General features: G+C 40.3%; 1 protein-coding gene across 2 annotated transcripts; it reads right to left on the reverse strand.

Moving 5' to 3' along the window:
• Nucleotides 1–481: 481 nt before the first annotated feature.
• MPZL1 (myelin protein zero like 1) lies at nt 482–22,393 on the reverse strand. 2 transcript variants are annotated; one of them, XM_008065432.1, is made up of 5 exons: nt 22,220–22,393; nt 16,496–16,709; nt 15,642–15,774; nt 12,650–12,752; nt 482–813 (listed from the first exon to the last, which is right to left on the reverse strand). In XM_008065432.1, exons 2-5 carry the CDS (start codon nt 16,593–16,595, stop codon nt 712–714), a joined length of 438 nt encoding a protein of 145 aa, XP_008063623.1. In that variant the 5' UTR covers nt 16,596–16,709; nt 22,220–22,393; the 3' UTR covers nt 482–711. The 2 variants fall into 2 exon arrangements, with proteins under 2 accessions (XP_008063623.1, XP_008063622.1); XM_008065431.1 differs by lacking the exons at nt 15,642–15,774; nt 16,496–16,709; nt 22,220–22,393 and adding an exon at nt 13,903–14,735.
• Between the last annotated feature and the right edge of the window lie 1,598 nt (nt 22,394–23,991).

Genomic DNA, 23,991 nt, shown 5'->3' on the forward strand with positions numbered 1-23,991 from the left:
CTCTGTGGCACTGATCTCAAAGTACCTAGAAGGAAGCAAGCTCTGGCATTCATCCTTTGCTATTATAAATCTATAAATTGATAAAATATACTTCAAGGGTGTAGTGTTAAAGTAAGTCTACACTACATATAAAGCTAAAAATTGGCCCACATTTTAAAGAGAAAAACATCAACCCAAACTTCTCCAGCTGTCTTCAAGTGGTACAGCCAATGGATATTTTTCTAAAAGCTGCACCCAAGTAAGTATTAAAGGCTTTTCTGGACACGCTACCATCACAGAGTCTCCATTCTCCAGCTACAATAAATGCTAAGACTGATTGAGCCCTTGGATAAAAGGCCATGTCTACTGTAAATACTAAAAGATTGGCTACTGTCTCCCATAAGGCAACCCATTTCTAAATGATGGTGACAGGAATGTTTCTGAAATTTCCCAACTGTAAACAACCCTGGAAATAAGTACAAAAACAGCAAGACAATTTATACATATGTAGAGTCACACCATCTTTTCATCATGCAACACTGGCTCCTCACACAGGAAGATTAAATAGAATATTTATACATATCCTTTATACACATCCTTTTCTCCCTCTATGAGTACACATGTGCTTGTCCTTGCCTGGGTCTCCAAGGCCACATGTGGTTTGGGCTACATTTTCTGCAAAGAGTCCAGTTTGGATTTGTTTCTTGCTTAGGATATGTTCTGGGTCTTCTCTTAATTTTTCCGGATGTCTGCATACACCACAGATTCTGACTTGTTAATCTTGTCACTGTGATGTCCGCCAGAGTGGTCTAACTGCGCATATATGACTGGGCCCTGGAAAAGAGAAGTAGAAGGTTCACAGTTTAGAAAAGCTGGTGGTCTCTTCAGCCAAGAGTGTAGAAGCAGTAATGAAAGTGATAAAATTAGAGTCCAAAGCAGAGTTCCCTCTTGAGTATCTTCAAGAAGACTTCTTATGATATGTTCAGGATCAACTTGAAACAAGGCTGGGCATCCATTGATAATTGTTAAAGCTGATACATGGAGATTTGCTACATTTTTCTACTTTTGCTGTTTGAAAATTTATATAACAATAAAGATTTCTTCATAGGAATATTCCTTGTCTTAACATACATCACAGAATTCCTCAGTGCTTACAATTGAGGTCAGAGTCTTAACGACTGAAATGGGCACTTCTACCAACCTGAGACCCACTGAAATCATGAGCTTCAGAATAATTCATGCAAGAAACCAACATATTTGGTGTCACCCAAAGATACAATCAGTTTGATCTGGTCACTTCATAAAAACAGGTACGTAAAAACATTTTAAATACTCTTCAATACAACTACTTGCAGTACAATTATTTTAGTCTGATCCTATTGTGACCAATAAAATTATTGCTTCCTTGATTTCTAAATATCAGATAATTGTTCTTCTTGTTTTAAAGCAAAATTTTCTTTTAAATGCCACAATCCATATTTATTTATTATAAATAAAAACCCTAGTGGACTAAAGTAGAAAAGACCTTCTTCTTAGAAGGAAGAGGCTAGAGTCCTAGAGAACCGTAGAGTTCAGCCCAGGAGAACAAGGGAAGGCTGGGCTGCCTGGGTGGAGTCCCTGACTGTAGGCGAAGAGGTTAGACATGTGGTTGCACTTCATCACCCTTCCAGTCCCTTCCAACCTGATAGTCTAAAATTGTAAATAGCAACAACAAAACAGCCCTGGTTTTAAAAGAAAACTTGTAATATCTCCCAGAATCAACTTTTCTCCCCATCGAGGGAACTCTCCTTGAGAAGTCTAACTCTAGTGTTAGACTGCAGTGTGTTCAAGCTTTCAACTTTCAGGAATCAAAGCGCGTGGTTTAAAATAAATGCCTCCCCCTCATCCAGGAGCCCTAACCACCTGCATCCTTAGTGTGTGGTGATCAGGATTCTGTGGCGATCAGGCGCTCCAACTTCTTGTAGAAGGAACGGGCCCGGCTACAAGGGCTACACAATGGTGCACCCAAAAGTAGACTTATATAATAAAATAATGCTTGAGGACTAGGTCCATTCAAACACTGGCAGATACCCAGTCTGAATCATGAGATGGTCTTCACTGACCCAGTTGGAGAACAGCACTGGTCATGTGGCCTCAGGGATATCTGTAAACCTCTAAGCATGTATTTCTTCATCTCTAAAGTGGTACTAGTAATAGTATCTATACTTTTTAGTGTTGCTATGAGAATTAAATGAGATGATTCTTATAAATAACTCAGGCAGTGTCTGAGAAATAGCACTCAATGTATATTAGATATCATTAAGAACACTTTGTTACACAAACCCTTTAAAATACACCAAGGAAATTGATCAAGTAAATCAATCGGTCAAACTCTATGTGTTTAACTTTAGTTTATGATGCTTTCTAATGCCTGTCATGAGTAATATTAACAGATCACATTGTTAGTAATGGATGATACAGAGACCCTCTATGATCATCTCAGAAAGCTGCAAGGTAAATGCTAAGCCCAAAAGAAGTTAAACAGACTATTTTCTACTACTACTAGGAACAGAATGATAAAAATACTAAGCTGGGCTCAGTGGCTCAGCCTGTAATCTCGCGCTTTGGGAGGCTGAGGTGAGTGGAATGCCTGAGCCCGTGGGTCTCTGAGCCCGCGAGTTCAAGACCCACCTGGGCAATTTGGCGAGACCTCATCTCTACAATAAATCAAAAAATTAGCCGGGTGTGGTAGCGCGCACCTGTAGTTCCAGCTACTTGGAAGGCTGAGGCGGAAGGATCACCGGAGCCCAGCAGGTCGAGGCTGCAGTGGCTGGGAGCGTGCCACTGCACTCCAGTCTGGGCCACGGAGTGAGACCCCAACTCAAAAAAAAAAAAAGAAAGAAAGAAAACAAACTATTCCCTAGTAATAGCCACTTCCAAAAATAGGACAGACCTCCCCAAATTATGTAAATTCTTAGATTATAAAACCCCTTATGAGTGTTCCTAAAGACTCATTCAGAGTTATAGGATGTGTTCATGGGGAAAGAAGCTGACAATGAGTGATGGGGTATAAAAAGGGCTACAAACTCTGGCCTTTACTGTACCTGCATCCTTTGAATACAATGCTATAGATCTTTTCATCAAGAGCAGAATCTATTTCTCCACCTCTTGAATCTGGGCTGGTCTTGTGACCTACTCTGACCAACAGAATGAGGCAGAAGTGATACTGTGCAATTTCCACACCTAGACATCAACAGACCTTGCAGTTTCCACTCTCCTGCTGATCTTGGGACCCGTACAGCCACCACTCCCACGTGAAGCCCCAGCTAGCCTGCTGGCTGATGAGAGACACATGGCTCAGTCATCCTCTGTCTACTTGGTCAACAGCCTGTCAACGATCAGACTGTGAGTAAGGCCATCACAGACTGTCCAGCTACCAGTCAACCCTTCGACCTATTGCAGACACATATGTGAACCAGCAGAGATGAGCCTGAACTGACTCAGGCCAGAATCTGCCCACCCAATCCACAGAATAGGGAGCCAAATAAATGGTAGCTATTTTTAGCCACTACATTTTGGGGTGGTTTATTGCAAAGCAATATAAATGACACACTGAGTGGAAAAGAAAGAGAACAGAGAGAGAAAACAAGAAAAAGAACCCAGAATTATCCCCGAATCAGTCAGTAAATACTAAGATACCAATAAGGTCTTACATGTGAGAGAACTGTTTTTCATGGCAAGAGAATGTTGAAAGTAACTGGAAAAACACTGAAGGAATTCCGTCCTGTTGGTGGATTTGGTTTTCTGCAAATCATCTACCGCTGCCTGGTGTTATCCTCACTCCCTGTTCCCCTTAGAATGTAATAGGTCTTAAGTCAGGGACTTTGTTAGCTGCCTAGAACTTGGCATACCATATGTGTTAGATGAAGGGATGGATGAAATAATGGGTCCAGAGAAACTGTGGATGTAGGTGAGGTCAGAGGTCAGCTGACAGTACTCTCTGTCTCTGATTTTGAGGGCCAAAGAGACTGCTTTTAGTCAGGTCTTCTCTTACTAAGTCTTTTCTGATTATAGCACAAATAGTGACCATAGTGTGCAGACATCTCTTCTAAATGTCCTTCTTGGGGTAAAAGAACTAGTGTTCTTTTTATTCTTCTGGCAACAAAACAAAACAAAACAAAACATGGAGCGCCCACACAGTCTCAAAGTTTTTACCTCCTGTGCATTCTTTCCCAAGAGCTTATAGAGAATATGATCATAATATGGAAATAAATAAGATGAAGACCTGGGGTCTGGCCAGGCACGGTGGCTCACACCTATAATCCCAGCACTTTGAGAGGCCAAGGCAAGAGGATTGCTTGAGTCCAAGGGTTTGAGACCAGCCTGGGCAACTTGGCAAAGACCTCGTCTCTTCAATAAATAAAATAATTAGCCAGATGTGGTGGTACACACCTATAGTTCCACCTACTTGAAAGGCTGAGGCGGAACGATCGCCTGAGCCCAGCAGGTTGAGGCTGTAGTGGCCATCAGCGTGCCACTGCACTCCAGTCTGGGCAACACAGTGAGACTCCAACTCATTAAAAAAAAAAAAAAGACCTGGGGTCCAAGTGAAGGGGGATAAAGAAAATTCCTTGCAAGGAAAGGCTGAGGTTGACAGCTAGAGAGCAGCCTAGAGCACAACAACACCAGAGGATTTCAACAGATATGTCTTGCAAAATGAAATGAAACCAACAGAACAGGTGATGTTTGGCTGTGCGCAGGGATTTTTAATTCTGTTGGAGAGTTTTGAGATGGAATATAAATATATATAAGCAAATAAAAAACAGGCAGAAATTAGCTCCATGAAAAACAAAAAAGTATACAAGAAAGCAAAACAATGTGGTACAACAGTGAAAAAAAAAAAAGACACATGTAATGCTGAATAATAATCTACGCATATATGATGAGATAACTGTACTGGAAAGAGGCAGATACGTATATGTGTACATATAAGTATTATATGTTGGGAGGAAGGGCTGAGGTTAAAAATAATTAAATTCATATTTTTCCATGGTACAGAGTAGCGGTCTCCAACTTTTTTGGCATCAAGGACTGGTTTTGTAGAAGACAATTTTTCCACGGACCTGGGGGACAGGGGGATGGTTTCAGAATGATTCAAACGCAATACATTTATTGTGCACTTTATTTGTATCATTATGACATTGTAATATATAATGAAATAATTATAAAATTATGAATTCATTATTTTGATACAAGTCTGCAAGCATTGATTTATTATGGTCTCTGTGCAGTGAAACCTCACTGCTCATGTTAATCTGTATTTTCAGTTGCTCCCCAATGCTAGCATTACAGCCTCTGCTCCACCTCAGATCATCAGGCATTAGCTTCTCATAAGGAGTATGCAATCTAAATCTATTGGGAGCTAGCCATGGAGGCCCACTGAGCGTTAGGGATCAGGAAGGGTCGTTGACCCCGAGACCACTAGGATGCGTTCAGGAGCTATTTGACCCCATTTCCTCCCCTTTCTACTCAGCACTAACCAGATTAAGCTCCTGTGAGCTCAAAACATAAAAGCTCTGAGACTGAGATGAACACAAGCTAACTTTAGAAGCTCATTGCTCCCATTCTTCCACAAACTGCAGTTTTGGCTTTCACACAACTTATAATTCAAACTCGTGTCACATCTAAGAGCTTTAGTATTGGTCACAGGCTTCTGGGTCATGATCTTAGGATTTATTGAAGGTGTAAATTGTAGAATATAGTTTTAGAAGACAGCCATTTTGTTGAAAGAATGCAGCTGGGTTACTTGCAGGTAGCCCACTGTGAACTTTGGACTGGGCCACAATCCAAACATTCTGGGATGGGCCACTTTCGTTTGTAAAGTAAATACTTAAGCTTCCATAGAATTGTTTAACTTGGCATAAATCAATCAGCTTAGGATGAAAAAGATTTATAGAATATGTCAGTCATGGATTAGGTTATCCTTTGTTATGGGATTTTAAGATTATCATATGAAAAGGGTTTAAAGGCAATCATTGATTAAGTTTTCATGGATTAAGGTTTCTGGTGGGTGGGAGACGCCCCTCCCACATCTGACTTTGTGTATAAAAGACCCGTTGTAATTCCCAATAACACACATCACTTCTGCACTAGACTGGAGTCCAGTCTCTTTCTTTCTCTCTCTTCTTCCCCCCAGTCGCCATCGCCGTCTCCACCTTGGGGGTACCCTGAACCCAGCTAGAGCTGGTCTCCGGCATAAATCCCTCACATGTGCAGTTCACAACAGCGTTTGTTCTCCTATGAGAATCTAATGCCACCATTCTGACAGGAGGTGGTAATGCAAGTGATGGCAAGTGGCTGTAAGTACAGATGAAGCTTCATTGGCTTGCCTGCCGCTCACCTCCTCCTGTGTGGCCTGTTTTCTAACAGGCCACAGACTGGTACGGGTCTGTGGCCTGAGGGTTGGGGACCTCTGGTACGCAGTTAACAGATAATATCTAAAACTTAGGAGAATAAAGTTGTTTAGAAATATGAAGATAAATAACAGAAGAGCTAAAAGATGAAAGTGTTTGTTTCTGGGTATTGGGCCACAGAGTGGGTAGGTATGGGGGAGGAGAGGTTTTTTTCCCCCATTTACCATATTATTTGATATTTTAAACTATTTTTGTTTATTACCTTGAGCAAAGTGGAAGGTCTGGGAATCTAAAACTTACTTTTTTTTTTTTTTTTGAGTTGGAGTCTCACTCTGTCACCCAGACTGGAGTGCAGTGGCTGCTCCCAATCACTGCAGTCTCTACCTGCTGGGCTCCAGTGATCTTTCTGCCTCAGCCTTCTGAGTAGCTGGAACTATAGGTGTGTGCTACCATGCCCGGCTAATTTTTTATTTATTGTAGAGATGAGGTCTCGCCAAGTTGCCCAGGCGGGTCTTGAACCTGCAGGCTCAGGCAATCCACTCACCTCAGCCTCCCAAAGCGCTGGGATTACAGGCTGAGCCACCGAGCTTGGCCTGAAACTTATATAACAAGGGAGATACAAAAATATAAGGCTATGATACAAATCCAGGTTGTAAACTTATTTCTTCCTTCTAGAATTTTTGTTTCCAAACATATGGCAAACTATACTCTGGAGAAGCCTTTATAGTAAAAATGTCATGCCATGATGTGAAAAAAAAATTAAACCAGGGTTAATAAGCTATACCTGTAAGGTGACAGGCCAGAACCAAGTGATAATTGAGAGTTGAGACTTCAGCATAAAACAAGAATATCCCAAAGACAACACATTCAAAAGGGAAAACAGAAAAAGATCCTAGCCTACAATGGGGATATGGTATATCTTGTTCTTGGTTCTACATAGGGCAAAAAAGATTTAAAAAAAAAAAAAAAGGTCTCCCACAAAAGTATCTATAGCTATATTCTATAGATTCATGTAGATATGGAGGTGAAATTCAAATTATCTTTGTGGGCCAAAAGATGCAAACCCAAAATTTTAGTTTATAAAGCCCTTGGTTGGTAGTACCCAAGGCACATGGCAGAAGAAATACAAACCTTCTCATGAGTAATGTGTTTTAAATAAAGATTCAACCAATTTGCAGAAAGTGCCAAGAAACATAAGCGCAGTTTTCAAATACATTAAGAAAATAAACCACCATTAGCAAGAATTACAGAAACCAAAACTGTGGCCAGATCATTAAAGACTACAGACACTGGAATGATCAGTTTTGAGAAATAAGACTACTTAGGCTTAAATAGATAAATAAATAAATAAGGTACTGAAAATATAATTAAGTCACAAGGAACTATCGAAATTAGCCAGGCATATTTTAAAAAGAACGAAATAGAATTTCTAGGCAAGAAACCTATAATTACAAAACAAATTTTAAAACTTTAAAGAGTGGCTAAATAGTAGACTAGACACAACCAAGGAAGTAGTGAATTGAAAGACAGATGAAGAAATCACGCAGAAAAAAGCATAGCGATAATATGATGAAAAATACACAAAACAGGTTAAGAGACAGAGTATAGAAAAGGTCTAGTATACAACTAATCAGAGTTCCATAAAAAGATAAAAATAGTAAAACAGAGAAAGGAAAAATTCAAAGCAATTGTGACTGGGAATATTCTAGAATTTACTAAAGACACAGAACTTCAGATTCAGGAAGTCCAGTGAAATTCCAAGCAGAAGCAACAAGGGGTAATCTATAAATGAATAGGAGATAAAATGCAGAACACCAAAGGTATAGAGAAGATCTGAAAAGCAACCAGAGAAGAGACAGATTACCTATAGAAGAATGAGAATGTCAGCTGATTTTTCAACAGCTTTTGTCTTTATTTCCCTTGATGTGCCTATATTGGGTTTAATTTGCACTTCTTTTTCTAGTTTCTTCAGGCAGAAACCTAGATCATGAATTTTAGAACTTTAGTTTTTTTCTAACATAAGCAGTTAATGCTAGAAATTCTCAAAGCTCTGCTTTAGCTGTATCTTAAAAATTTTGTGCTGTGTTTTCTTCACTCAATTCAAAACATTCTTACTTTTCTTGTGACTTATTGTTTTACTCATAGGTTGGTTAATTTCAAAATATTTGAGACTTTCCAGATATCTTTCTGTTAATTTGTTTAATTCCACTGTGGCCACAGAACATACTCTGTATGATTTCAATCCTTTTCAATGTAATGAGAATTGTTTTAAGTTCAGCATATGGTCTATATTTGGTGAATGTTTCAAGTGTACTTGAAAAGAGTAAGAATTCTGCTCTTGATGGAAGGAGTGCTTTGTAAATGTTCATTAGGGCAAATTGGTTTCAGTGTCGTTCAACTCTTCTGTATCCTTTCTGATTTTCTGTATTCTTGTTCTACCAATTGCTGAGAGAGGAGTGTTGAAACCTCCAACTATGATTGTGAACATGTCTATTTCTTTCAATTTTAAGTTTTTACTTCATTTATTTACAGGCTCTATTGATAGAAGTATAAACATTTAGAATTATGTCTTCTTCATGAATAGATCACTTGATCATCATGAAAATTCCCTCTTTATTCCTGGCTATATTCTTTATTCTGAAGTCTATTTTGTTATTATAACCATCCAGACTTCTTTTATTTAATGGTAATATAACAAATCATTTTCATCCTTTAACTTTTAAAAAGAATTGTGGTAAAATATATATCTCATACAATTTACCATCGTCACCATTTTTAATTGTACATTTCAGCTTTTTATATTTTCCACTTATTTGTCATTTCCTGTGATCTTCAGTCCTTTGCATAGATCTAAACTTCCTTCTGGTGTCCTTTTCCTTCTACTTGAAAAACTGACATTTCTTATACGGCAATACAGCACATCTGCTGGTGACAAATCCTCTTGGCTCTTTTTTTTCCCACCACATCTGAAAGATATTTTTGCTAGGTACAGAATTCCAAGTTGATCATTTTTTTTCTCAGTAGTGTAGGCTCCATTGCCTCTAGCCTTATGATTTCTGAAGAGAAGTCTGATGTCATTTTTATCTTTGACCCTCTATAATGCCTCCTCCTTTTTTTCTGACAACTTTTACAATGTTTTCTTTATCAATGGTCTTAAGCAACTTGATTATAATGTGTCTTAATGTGATTTTCTTTTTTCTTCAACTCAGGGTTTGTTAAACCTCTTGGATTTATAGATTTACATTTTTCATCAAATTTATAAAAATTTTGGCTACTAAATATTTTTTCTCTCTCCCCTTTCCTTCTTAGACTCTAATTAGGTTGCCTAATATATTGTTCATTGGCTCACTGAAGCTCTGTGCACTTTCCTCCCAGTCTGTCTTTCATGTTTCATTTTGAATATTTTCTATTGCTTTATGTCTTCAAGTTTACTGATCTTTCATTCTGCAGCAACTAATCTGTTAACATCATCCACATTAAAAAAAAATTTCTCTAAGTTCCATTTTGGTTTAAGTATCTATTTCTTTTCTCATTATGTTCAAGCCTTCCTTTACATACTTAAGTTTACTTATAAAATTTATAATACTTATTTTAAGGTTCTTGTTTATGGATCCCATTATCTCTCCCATTTCTGGTTTGTTTCTGCTGATAGACTTCTCCTCATTATGTGTCTTATTGATTGATTGATTCATTCATTCATTGAGATGGTGTCTTGCTATGTTGCCCACGCTGGTTTCAAACTGCTGGGCTCAGGCGATTCTCCTGTCTCAACCTCCCAAGTAGCTGGGACTACAGGCATACACCGCTACAACTGGCTTATACATCTTATTTTTCCATTTCTTTGTATGACTGGTAATTTTTGACTGAGGCCAGACATTGTGAATTTTACACTGCTAGATGCTGAATTTTGTTGTATTCTTGTAAAGACTTTAAAGGCTTCCTTTTAAGCTTTGTTATGGTAGGTCCATAGTATTCTTTATTCTGGTGCTAATTTAGCCCTACTACTAAGGCATGAACACTCTGAGCACTCCACCAGATCCCCTGTGTATGATGAATCTCTCCACTCTGGCTTATAGGAACACAAACTATTCTTAGCCCTGTGTGAGCTTCAGGCATTGTGAAACCTACTGCTTTTCAGGTAGTTCTTTCCCTGGTCTCAAAGTGTTTTCTCCTGTGCAAATCTGCACTTAGACTCAAAAAAGGCTCAACCCACTCCAGATCTCTGATGTGCTTGTGCTCGCACATGCTCTCTCCATACCTGCTTCTCTGGTACTCTGTCTCATAAAGCCTAGCCACCTTGACCTCCCCAAAGTCTGATTTCTGACACCTCAGCTCAGCGAGACAGCTGGGCCATTTCCTTTTTCCCCTCCCTGTACTGCAGTATGGAAACTGCTGCAAGGCAGTAAGCTATGACCCTCTCAGGGCTCACATTATTAGTTTCCTTTCTCCCAGGGATCACAGTGCTGCATAATCTGTTTTCCAAAGTCTCTAAAACCATTGTTTCTTTTTTTCCCCCAGTTTGTTTTCTGCAAAAGAGTAACTCTCATAGCACTTCAAGGGCAGAATAAAAATGTCTCAAGTCTTCTTTAGATGTCATGCCTATTTATAACTTTCATACCTACAATAAATCAAAAAATCAGCCAGGCATGGTAGTGCATGCCTGTAATTCTGGCTATTTGGAAGGCTGAGGCAGAAGGATCGCTGGAGCCCAGCAGGTCGAGGCTGCGGTGACCGGGAGTGGCCACTGCACTCCAGTCTGGGTGACAGAGAGAGACTCCAACTCAAAAAAACAAACAAAAAAAGAAATACAGATAGAATAGGAACAAGTAATGAGCCTGATACTATGGTAGAATCACCTGGGTTCTAGACCAATTTTGTCACTAACTGGGTGTGTGTTTCAGTGATTAAACATCATGATGCTTTAGTTTCCTCACTGATATAACAGTTTCCTCCCCACATATAACAACTGTGGAAAAAGACTATGGGAACTTCTACAAAACACTGTTATCCTCTTTACTTCCTTTTAAATCCATTCCTACAGGTTACTGTCTCCTCAGGACAAAGCTATAATTGGCCAGATTCTTTAGAATGCTTTCTATCCCAGAAGAACTAAACTGTTACTAAGCTATGGAATTTCTGCCATGCCAAAATTATAATCCAAATAGCATAGCCAAAACACTCAATGCCAAAGTATGTACTGAATCCCAAATAATTGTTATTTCTCTTCTGTGCTTTCTATAAGAAATAGAAACCAAAACCATTCCTTGTTTATCAAGCCTATTAATTATTCAGACAAATGGTTACTTCCAATTTTTTCTAAAGAATCCACAAAAAATAATTTGTTTTATTATCAATACCAAGAATATCAATTTTTTCCTGCTAATTTCTTGTCTTATAGAGCAGGGGTCCCCAACCCTGGGGCCATTAACTGATACTGGTCCATGGTATGTTAGAAACCAGGCTGCACAGCAGGAGGTGAGTGGTGGGCAAGCTAGAAAAGCTTCACCTATATTTGCAGCCACTCCCCATCACTCGCATTACCACCTGAGCTCTGCCTCCTGTCAGACCAGCACTGAAAGCTTGCTTCCATTTCCAACATCCTAAACAGCCTATCTTTGTGAAGCAGGATTTTCTGCAGTGACAGCAACCAAAATGAGAAGATGGAATAGACTGGATGGACATAAGCAATACATTTCGGGTGTCACTGTCTCTCATCACCCCCAGATGGGACTATCTAATTGCAGGAAAACAGGCTCAGGGGGCCCACTATTCTGCATTATGGTGAGCTGTATAATTATTTCATTTTATATTACAATGTAATAATAGAAATAAAGTGCACAATAAATGTAATGTACTTGAATCATCTCAAAACCACCCCCCTCACCCCACCCCTGTCTCTGTAGAAAAACTGTCTTCCATGAAATTGATCCCTGATGTTAAAAAGCTTGGGAACTGCTGCTATAAAGTACCTCGATACAGAATTTATTTTGCTAGATTTACTTCCTTGGGCGAGTAAAGAATAATTTTTACATCGACAAAGCCACTTCCTCATTCTACTTGAGCCAAAGGAGTCATACTGTTAGTAAACAATTTATGGTAGTGTGGTTTCATAGAAATCTTCTCTCTCTCTCTCTCCCCCTCTCCCTCTCTCTCTCTCTCTCTCTCTCTCCCCCCCTGTGTGTCTCTTTCTCACAGCTCAGTATTCTTTCCTGCACCCAGTGAAGTGACCAAGCACCAAACTGTAGGGCACAGTGGGCGGAACTGCAATCAACCATTACCTGGTGAGATCCAGAAGACAGACTCTTTACTAGACCCTCTGTGTCGGAGGGGGACTTCCGTGGAGCCTGCTTAACTGGTGACAAACTCTCTGATGTACTGCAGCTGATGAATTGGCAATTTGGAGAACAAATGTGAAAAAACATTAACATAAACAGAAACAAAAATACAGAGGAAATGCAAGTGACTGCAAGATGAAGCAGATGTATAAAAACAAAAGACAACAAAACAATGGGTATCGAAACAATTACATATCTTAAAACTATTTTCTATCCCTGAACTCATCACTGAGGGAGGCACAGAAACAATTTCTTCACCCCAATTTACTATAATGATACTGAAATTTTGGTTACAGCACACATTTAACCTTTCGCTTTTTTGTCTTTCCTCTGCTACTGACCCTCCTTTGGGATAAGGGTTTAAAAGAGCAAGTCATACAGGGCCTTAACTTAATGGTGATTCATTTTTGTTATCAGTAAAGGCAAATCTCTTCTGAATGTATTTTAAAGTTACAGCTATACATCTTACAGCTATACATCCAGGTTCATAGTCTTGGCTTGTCTTCTTCTCTCCTTATTTTATTCCCTACCAATACCACAGCCAAGCCCCACAAGACTCCAGAAAGTCATATGAGAGAACATGTAGTGCTACATCACATAGGATAACCCTTTGCAGGGGCCTGGAGGGTCTTTAACAAACACCATCTCATAAATAAATCAAGGAAAGTAAATGCCAGGAAGTTAGCGATTTTCTAATGAGCTGTGTCATCAGTACGGCTTAAAGCCTTTATGGTATATTCTTTTCTAAACTTAGGAGTTTGGGGAGGATTATATTTAAAGTGTAATTTCTAAGACAAACATATACCATGCATTCAGCAAACTGTACCTTCTCTGAAATGGGAGGCTACATGCTCCAACCAAAATTGCTTGATTATTTTAACATAAAGAGGACCTCAATCATCAATAATACAATTCATGTATGAAAAAAGAAAACAAACACACACATACACACAAAGGCATTTTACATGAAGAGCACATATATTCAGATGATCATAAAACCTCTGTATAACTTGATAACCCAATTTTATCCGGATGGTATGCTCAACATGTTCCCAAAACAAACACGTGACATACTTGTAGACAAACTATACTAGCTGTTGGGTTAGCTCAGAGCTAGCTGGTTAGTTGTCAACAGGGGAGAAGGGCCGAATACATACACATGAATATTAACAGCAATGGGCAATGTGATTAGTTACCATGTGTCTAGTGGGAGTGGAGGAGGAGCCCCAGCCCTGTTTAGTCCCAATGTGTCTTCTATGTCAGCTTTTCTTAAGAAGTGGAAGACAAGCAGGATCTGATCCCAGCACACCAAGGTGAAAAGGCAGGGGAGGAGGAAAAAAACCAAAGTAAGAAGAGCAGCATTCTCGATGCCATGCAGGATTTCAAGGCCACCTTCCTGCCCCTTCATTAACCCCAAAGCAAGAACTGCAAAGGCTGGCATGTAACCACATCAGATTAGTCTCGTGCTGAAAATCAACAGTCCAGCTACATTTAATCATAAAACACTCACCATGCAAGGGGGCAGGTACAGTCAGTAGAACAGAAGCATTACAAGCAAGTAGTATCTGAATTTGAACCCTCAAACTTGTTAGCACAGCACTCATAAGAACTCTAGATCAGCAGAGCCCAAAGAGGTTCCCACCATCCACCAGCAAGAGAGCTCAAGGCATGCAAACTCCTCTCAGATCAGTCTCTTCAGGAGCGTTAAAGTTAGCTTCTGTGCACCTTGACACTGCTCGTGCTACATCAGCTTGGATCCAGCCTCCACTCCCAGTCTTACCACATGAGTTCTACATAGCTTACATGGTTAGCTTTCCAGCTGGAGTGGGGAAGAGAGAAGGTCTTTCAATTAGATATATATCCTATGCCAAAATGTGTTCCAACTGAGAAGCCAGAAACAAAAAGGAAGTCTACGTTCCTTTACTGCTGATATATTTTGTTGTCAACACTTATTATCCCAGTTTGGGTGAACCCAGCAAAGAATGGCCAAGGTAACAAAACCACTTAAGCTTTGGAGTAGGGTGGGAGAACTACAAGAAGAAACAGCCCTGCATCATCACATCATCACACTGGGCTGGGAGGTTATTTATGAGCACAACTTGTTTTAAGAGACAGGTTCTTGCTATGTTGCCCAGGACGGACTTGAATTCCTGGACTAAGGCGATCCTCCCTCCTAGGCCTCCTGAGTAGCTGGGATGACAGGCATGTGCCACCTCACTCTGCTCACAACTTGTTTTTTTTTTGAGTTGGAGTCTCACTCTCACCCAGACTAGAGTGCAATGGCCACTCCCGGCCACCACAGCATTGACCTGCTGGGCTCTGGCGATCCTTCCGCCTCAGCCTTCCAAGTAGCTGGAACTACAGGCGTGCGCTACCATGCCCGGCTAATTTTTGATTTGTTGTAGAGATGAGGTCTCGTCAAGTTGCCCAGGCGGGTCTCGAACCTGTGGGCTCAGGCAATCCACTCACATCGGCCTCCCAAAGTGCTGGGATTACAGGCAGAGCCACCGAGCCCGGCCGCTCACAACTTCTTAATTAGGGCGTTATATTTACCTAGCTGAAATGAAGAAGCTTAGGAGTTTACAGTCAAGAAATTCAAAATTAAACTCTTAAACTGGGTAAGTGATGCCTGTGGCTTAAGAAAACTAACTGCAGAATGGATGGAACAGAAACAGACCACGGACTGCTGGGCAGCTCATCTCACCAAACCTAAGGAGGAAACTGCAGAACAGGGATTAGTATCACATTCCACATTCGGCAGCAGGCCATGGATTCTGCCTGCTGGCATCAAAACACCTAAGGAGACTGCCCGATTCTGACATGAAAATAACCGTAGTTAATTCTTCATAATCCCTTTTCCATAAAAAAATACACAAGTTTTCATAAACCCCAATTCCTTCCCTCCACCCCTGCCCTAAAAAACAGTGTTTCTTACCTAGTGTAATCCTGTTTAGAGTTTCTCCTTCTATAGAGGACAGCCAGAATCATGCTGATGAGCAGGGTGAGACCTAGGACCACAGCAGTAACTATACCCACTACTACCCACACTGGAAACACAGGCAAACTTTCTAGAGAAAAAGAACAAAATTGTTTTAAGGTACATCGCTACAGAGAGAAAAAAAGGAATTTTATTAAATTAATAAGCACGTGTCGTCTTTTAGTAGTTACCATACCCTCTGTTATTATTCAATTTATGAGATCCTATGAGTTAACTTACACACAAATATCAAATGGCTAGGAATCAACTACAGAACTAAGTATTTCTACACACACAATCCCCTCAATGCTCTAGACTCCAGAAAAGCTGGAGATGTGAATTTACCTTATCCACTCTCCAACAAAGTGACTTTGTCTCAAAATGAGACATTAGAGCCTGCATTTCCTGTTTGTTCTCAAAAAATAAAGAAGAAATAACTGTGCTGGTTGGGAAATGTCAAAACTTTCTTCTTGAGAATATAAAACAGTATTAATCTCTTTCTTTTCCACTACCCACCATATCCAACCATAATGAATTTGGGTCTTTCTTCTAATTAACACGGAAAAGTTAATACTCCTGAAATCAAACCAAGAGGCAGCAGGAATAAAAATGGAGAAATTGGCCACTCTGATGGGAATGAACAACAGTTCTCCACCCCCACTGCGTGTGGTAGAGCCACATCCTCCGGAAACAGGAAGCACAGCTGCATGGCAAAAGTACTCCCTTCAAACACACCTTGAAATGGAACTGTTATTCCAAACATGAGATAAAGGAGACTGTTTCAATACTGCAAAAAATACTTTAAAAAGTACCTTTTTCTACAACATATAGCCTAATGTGTCCAGGCTGGACAACGATGTCTGGAGGGTTTTTGACATCACAGATATAGGTGCCATTGTGTATAAACTGCATATTTTCTATGTTGATTGATGCGTCTTTCTTCTCAAGATCTCCAGCCCAGCTGATTCTGTCCTTAAATGGTGGATAATTCCCAAGGTACACTTGCCCTTGGGAGTAGTGGAAAAACTGCAATTATAAAAAAAGAACACATGAGCTATTCTCAAAGGCAGAATTCCTGAACTCCGCAAAGGGGATGCTGTGAAAGGTTCTTTTTTTTAAAAAAAAAAAAAAAAAAAAAAAAAGACTTTACACAGAAATAATTGCAACATCATATTATAAATCTCAAGCTATGGAGTCTAAGCCAGACAGAGGCTTAGAGATTACAGGGCTCAACCCTGCCAGGTTTCAGTTGAAAGATTCATTTATCATCTTCAATCCTCTCAATATCCCATTAATATAATTACCACCACCCATATTTTTATGAAAAATGAAATGAGACGCAAGTAAGTCATTTTTCCAAGGTTACAATGACAGCAAGTGGTATACCAAGAGCCAAAATCAGGCCCATCTGACTCTTCATAGCCAACGCTCTACCAACACCACCATGACTGGGTCCAGTGAATCCAAAGGTCTCTGAATGGGTGCTTGCTACTCACAAAGTTTACCAATAAGATATATGAGGCATGGAGAAAAAGAATCCTAAGTTTCACAGAAGAGTTATTCTGTGGGTTCCTCCTTCTTACTGGTTTCCTATGGAAAAGCCAGGAGTGTATGAGAGGAACAAAGCACAAAAAATGCCCTCATCTGCCTTTGGAGGTTCAGTCTTTGGTTCCTTTCTCTTTCCACTCCTCGCTCTTTCCTCAGACCTGCTTTCAACTCAGGAATTCATTTCTCAAAGTAAACCTTGTCAAATCCTGCACCTTGGAAGCAAGGTAAGGCCTAGAGGGAGGGGATCCATCCTTACACTCGGCTTTAAACCAAGCAGCTCTGCTGGAAGCTTGATATCTGTTCTGGTTCATGGATGGGGGATGGTGGGGTTAGGGGTAGAAATCAGCTCCACTGGAAATTCAAACAGAACATTTCCAGAAACTCTGAGCACACTGAAAAGCCCTGTGCAATCTCATCCAGTCCCATGACTTAATGACCACGTACATTTTGTTAACTCCCAAACCTCTCACTCTATCAATAGTGTCCCCTAAGCTCTAGACAACTGCCTACTTGCTTTACCACCCAGCTGCCCACATCCTCCAAGCTTGCCACTTTCTTCTATATACTTTGACTTCCACCCATGCATTTCATCTTGATTGATGGCTATCATTTGCTTCCCACATCATAAATATTGAAGTGATCCTTGATTCCTCTTTCTTTTCATCCAATTAATCCTCTAATATTGTCAATCTACCTCTTAAATTTCTCTCTTCTCTCCATCTAGTTCCCACTGACAATATCAGACTTCAAGCTCTCATCATTTTAGACTATGGCCTCTTAACTGGTATGTCTAACTCCAGTCTCAACTTCCCCCAATCCATCCTCCACAACACCCAAATGATCACTGATAAAGAATAATAATTGTTATTACAATTTATCAAATCAAATATTTACCCTGTATTTAATGTGACCTAAATGCTTCTTAAGAACTGTGAAGGGTCTGAGATTTTACCCTACTTGCAAGCTAACAAAGTTAGTTTGCCACAGTTCAGATGCTGACAAAAGATATAGTCTCCTATGAAGTCTTCATTTCCATGAAGAAGACTCAGAGACAAAGAACATAATGACTTATGATGCAACAGGAAGCATGTGCTTGTCTGTTCCCCGTGCCCTCCAAGTCCCATGAGGAAGGAATGGAGTGGCTCAGGTGGAAAGAGGCATTGCACCACAACCAAGGAACCCCAAGCTTAGGGACCCCAAATATTTTAATGGGCAGGAGGCATGTCTGATTTTGCCCCGAAGGGAGACATTATCTTTACTATACTGAAGAGTAAACAAATCTATCTTCCACTCCAAAGGGAATCATCTCTGTCTTCCAAGGCTTATCACTGTACAAAGAAAGTCTGGAACAAAGGCAACCAGTGCATGACCCCTGGAAAACTATCTCCCAACAACTCTCTAACGCTCACAACCATGCTGCACCGTAAGGCTCGTCTGCCTGATATTTCACAAATGAGGAAAGTGAGGCTCAGAAAACCTTGGTGACTTGTCCACGGTTCTATGTTTTAGAGATAAAATTCAAAGCCAGCTTTCATTTTAGAGCTTATGCTATTTCCATTATTTAATGCCTCCTATGTGTGACTACATATTGTCTGTGTCACTCTCTCATCTTCACCAGGAAATAAACCATAAACTCAAAGCTTTGCAAACAAATCCTTCCATCATCTGGTCTCTGCCTTTCCTTCCCACATCATCTCCAAATATTCCCCGCCTTGCATTTCTGAACCAGCAATGATGACCTACACTCTCTTTTTCCTATCGATGGGTCGTACGCAGCTCCCTGTCAGTCTCCCTAATCAGGCTGGTACCCTTCAAAAGCCAGGGATAAGTTGTATTTACCTCTATACTCCTAAGCACACAGCAGTCTCTACTCAAGTTTGCTGAACTGAACTGAGGAACAATGCCTTGGTCAAATCAGTGAGGGATGGAAGTGAAACAATAAAAAGTTCACAGGAAACATCAGATCTCATTACCAACCACTATTTTCTAAGTGCAAGCCACTGTACTAAAGCTGTGAGGGATACTAAAGATGTCAAAGAGGTATCTCCTCTTAAAATATCTACATTCAGGATGAAAAAGAGGAAAAGCGATCACACTGAGGGCTCTGTGTCACAGGAGTAGCCCAGATAATGTGGGTAGTGAGTTTTAAGGGCTATGGAGGGGTCAGATGGGTGCGACTTAAAGGGCAAGAGTTCAGCAGCAGAAAAACAAAGCATAAGGCGTTTTTACTAGCCTGGATGTGACCACATAATAGAATAGAAGCCAGGCTGAAGTAGTAGGTCAAGGATGAACTGAGATGAGCTCTGAATTCTAGACAAGTATTGTCAGCAATGGGAAACTTGGAGGTTTCTGACAAGGGCAGCAGTGAGGCAAGAGAACTAGTTTTAAGTCTATGTATCTGACGGTAGGTAAGGGTTGGATTCAAAGATAAGAGAATAGAAGTAGAACAATCAAGGGGCTACTGCATTAGTCCAGGCACATAGTTAACATTGCTCAATAGAGAGCAGACAAGCAGGAAGGCTGCCAAAAAGCTGGATGCCAGAAACAGTGCAGGAAGAACCAGCAAAGATTCATATTTCTTGGGGGCAGAAGGGAAGTGGTAAGGGATAGGATAGGGAAGGATAAAAAAAATTCACAAAACTCATCTCTAGAAGAGCACAACTACTCTGAGCCCATAGACCATAAAAGCCATCTACAGTATGCTGGCTTTGAATATACTTTTTCTGTAAAATCTATAACAAAAAGCAACCTGCTCATCTTATTAAATGTGTCCTGACATTTTGGTGATAAAGGATACTAATCAATAACTCAGGATTGTGGAGTAAACTGTAATCAGAGTACTGTGTAAGTATAAACTGATTAGCTAAAGACATTAATAAAAAATAGAGCATATTATTAACATGAAGTCTTGAGTTTGCTTGTTTTTTAAGAGACAGGGTCTCGCTCTGTTGCTCAGGCTTGAGTGTAGTGGCATGATGGTGGCTTACTGCAGCCTCAACCTCCTGGGCTCCAGCAATTCTCCTACCTCAGTTTCTTGAGTAGCTGGAGTTACAAGTGCATGTCACCATGTCTGGCTGATTTTTTATAGAGACGGGGCCTCGCTATGTTTCCTAGTCTTGAACACATGGTTTCAAGTGATTCTACTGCCTCAGTCTCCCGAAGTGCTGGAATTGCAGGTATGACACACTGTGCTCAGTCTGTCTTGCATCACATAGACCTTTCTCAATGAACGTAACAAGAATGTGTTGAGCATAAATGGAATCATTCTTTAAAAGAACGTTTTGACCTCTGGGTGTCTTCTTGGTGATTGCTTTATTTTCTATGAACTAAATAATGGCCCTCACATCCACTCTTGCACAAGACTTCAGCAGGGAATCCTCACAAGTTTAAATAGTCCATTGGACTCTCTTGAGGAATTTACGTGTTTAATTTTGCCTCCATGGGAATGGAGTACAAGTTCTACACTGATGCCATATTTACCGGAAGTAAGAGAAGACTCTACTGTTTTCCCATCGCATCTACATGGATGTCTGCACTGCACTTGTTCTTTTAGCCACTGTAAGGGATGATATCTCCCCCAGAGGGCAGACATTGGCTTTTGGTGGGAAGGTTTGAGAAAATCTCACTTTTTATATATAAAGTGCAGACATACTGTGTATGTAGTGTTAAAACTGCAAGGGAGGGAGTAGAGGTTTTGTATTTTGTTTTTTTCAATGTCAAATAAGAAAATACTGAGAAACACTGACCTAGGCAATCCCTAAAGCCTATAGGCAATTAATTATTATTAACAGACTTTTCTATCTGAGAGAGAAATAATACATAAGGAAAATAAAATAGAAGTTGGAGTTCAACAAAACAGAGTTTGAACAATTCTGGCCTGTGTAGTATGGCCATAGGTGAAAAACAACTCACATCAGTATCTCTACCCACACCCCACTGCTCATCTTCCTCACAGAAGTGTGAAGATTAAACTGCAAAGGCATATGATGGTCCAGCATCTAGATGGTGATCAACAAATGTAACCTGTCACCATTCAAGAGACGAGTTGGGTATTCTTACATAAAGAAAGATGACAGACTCTGTCCCTGCCTAGTACTGACAAGTTAAAGCGTACAACACTGTTAATGCATGTGCCAGGGTTAAAGAGCATTCGATGTGCTGAGAGGACAACGGTAGCAATAAATTGTATGTAGTAGTACCTCAAGAGCTAGGCACTATGCTGAGCATTTATCTTATAATCTCACTTTATCCTCCTAACATTCCCCTGTGGAAGACTTTATTATCTCCATTTTAGAGAAGATGCAGGGTAATCCATTCATGTTTAATAAGCACCCACTGCATAACCAGCAATCAGCTAGTAAATAACTAACCTTTCTTTCAACACTCTGGCATTATATTTCTGTTACGCCCCTCATTTTACTCATAAGTCCTCTATATGCCAGACTTACTTGTACTCACTCTCCAAGTGAGAGCCAAGATCATGCTGTAGACATTTTCGAAAGCCCTACATACCCACTGTGTGAGATGCTCCCAATAAATATTGCTGAGTTAGATGAACTCTGAGCTAAATCAGGAAACTCATAATTAAAACAGAAGGGAGCATATATGTATACTAGACATTTAGAAATACATATAAGAAATATAAACCAAAATGGGGCAAACAAAAAGATGCAGGATAAATCCTGAGTAAAGTCAGCATGGTCAATTCAGGATGGTTCTGTGGAAAAGATCAATTTCAGAATGAGATTTGTTTGGTGGAGAAGAGTTGAAGGGATGACAAAGAGGGAATGACATGCAAAGACAAGAAAGATGTTGCACTGAGAGATGCTAAACTTATTTTTCTCTGGAGAGGCCCTTGGAAGCAAGACAGGCCCTTGGACACACTCATTTTGGAAATGAACAATCAGAAGAATGGATCATTAATTATACTACAGCAGTAAAAAAAACCTGTGAGGTAGAATCAGCCAAGAGCAGTCAAGCATTCTTACCGACACAGTGGTGTCAGCCCCCTCTGGTTGGAAGCTCCAGGAGACTGAAGTCAACCCGCCCGTTGTGTTAGTAGACTTGAACTTGCATGTCAGTTTCCCTTGTGTCCCATTGGCCACAAAGATTTCTTTTGGTGTGTATACCTCCAAGGCTGATACTCCAGCTGTCACTGCAGAGAGAGGGATGAGAATTTAAAAGTAAGATTTAATATAACTACAGTGCATATTTAACTGAAAGGACAACAAAGACACAAGGAAGTTCACAGTATATACAGTAATCCGTTGCCATTATATGGGGGAACCCTCACAATGAAGTTTATTTACAAAAAATTGTATATCTAACATGTTTAAACTCCAGACACCAAAGTACTCTCTGTCTGATATAATATACCTAATGAGATGTTTTTTCCACTGCTCAAAACAGCTGTTGAATTTTCCAATTTCTTTTTTTATTTTTTTTGAGTTGTAATCTCATTCTGTTGCCCAGGCTGGAATGCAGTGACACAATCATGGCTCATCGCAGCCTCGACCTCCTGGGCTCAGGCGATCCTCCCTTCTCAACTTCCCAAGTAGCTGGGACTGCAGGCTTATACCAACAAACCCGGCTAATTTTTTAATTTATTGTAAAGACAAGGGCTTGCCACATTACCCAGGCTGGTCTTGAACTTCTGGGCTCAGGCAATCCTCTCACCTCAGTCTCCTTAAGTGCTGGGATTACAGACATGAGCTGCTGCACCAGCAAACTTGACAATTTTGATGCCTTTTAGTGCTTTTGTCATTTTTTGTTTCACCTCTTCCACAATAGCAAAACATTTTCCTCTGAGGACTTTTTTCATCCAGGGAAACAAAAACAAGTCACTCAGGTGAGACTGAGTGAACAGGGAGTGTGGGCCATGGATCATGTTGTTTTTGGTCAAAAACTGAACACTCAGCACTGTGTTGGTAGGTGAGCTCATGAAACACTCATCATGAAATGGGCAAATGCGTTGAAAGAATCTCCAAAAAATATTCACTGAGGCCGAATTTAGCTTCTCACAACAACTCTAGCCGGTACACTGATGCCAATGGGTTGCTAGAACACTTACTTACTGAAGGAAGACTGTACCACAAGGGGTCTGCCCTCCAAAAAATAATTAATTTTGGGGGGTCCCCTCTCATACTATACATTTCTGGCAGAATATTCTATAGGTAAGTACTTCTTACAAACAGAATAGTTGCTGATAGTGAGGTTTTTGCTGTTTTTGTTTTTCATTAAAATATTTTTACTTGTTCAGTTATACCTAATATTTATTTTTCTTTTTACTTAAAAGACTTTTTTAGAGCAGTTTTAGGTTTAAAGTAACATTGAGTGGAAAACAGAGAGTCCCCAACCTTTTTGGCATCAGGGACTGGTTTCATGGAAGACAATTTTTCCTTGGATGTGTGCGCACGCGCATGCACGTGCAGTCAAACTTTACTGCTAATCACTGCCTCAGCTCCACCTCAGATCATCAGGCATGAGATTCTCATGAGGAGCATGCCACCTAAATCCCTTGCATGCACAGTTTACGACAGGGTTTGCGCGCCTATGAGAATCTAAGGCTGCTGCAGACCTGACAGGAGGGGGAGCTCCACTCCCACTGCCACTCATCTCCTGCTGTGCAGCTGGTTCCAGCTGTGCAGCTGTGGGGGTGGGAGTGGGAACCCTTGCCATATATCTCTCCCCAACAAGTTTCTCTATTATTGACATCTGGCATTAGTACGGTACATTTGTTTCAATTGATGAGTCAATATCA

This window comes from Carlito syrichta, unplaced genomic scaffold (assembly GCF_000164805.1).
Source record: "Carlito syrichta isolate Samal-C Ts95f unplaced genomic scaffold, Tarsius_syrichta-2.0.1 Scaffold308343, whole genome shotgun sequence".
NCBI lineage: Eukaryota > Metazoa > Chordata > Mammalia > Primates > Tarsiidae > Carlito > Carlito syrichta.

Excerpts from the sequence above, each read along its gene's own strand:
- MPZL1 (XM_008065431.1), bottom strand. The coding sequence starts at position 14,147 with ATGCCAGCCTTTGCAGTTCTTGCTTTGGGGTTAATGAAGGGGCAGGAA. Across the intron at positions 12,753-13,902 it reads CCACTCCCACTAGACACATG|CTGCAGTACATCAGAGAGTT; the intron begins GTAACTAATCAC and ends CCAATTCATCAG. Across the intron at positions 814-12,649 it reads TGTCTTCTGGATCTCACCAG|GGCCCAGTCATATATGCGCA; the intron begins GTAATGGTTGAT and ends TCTCTTTTCCAG.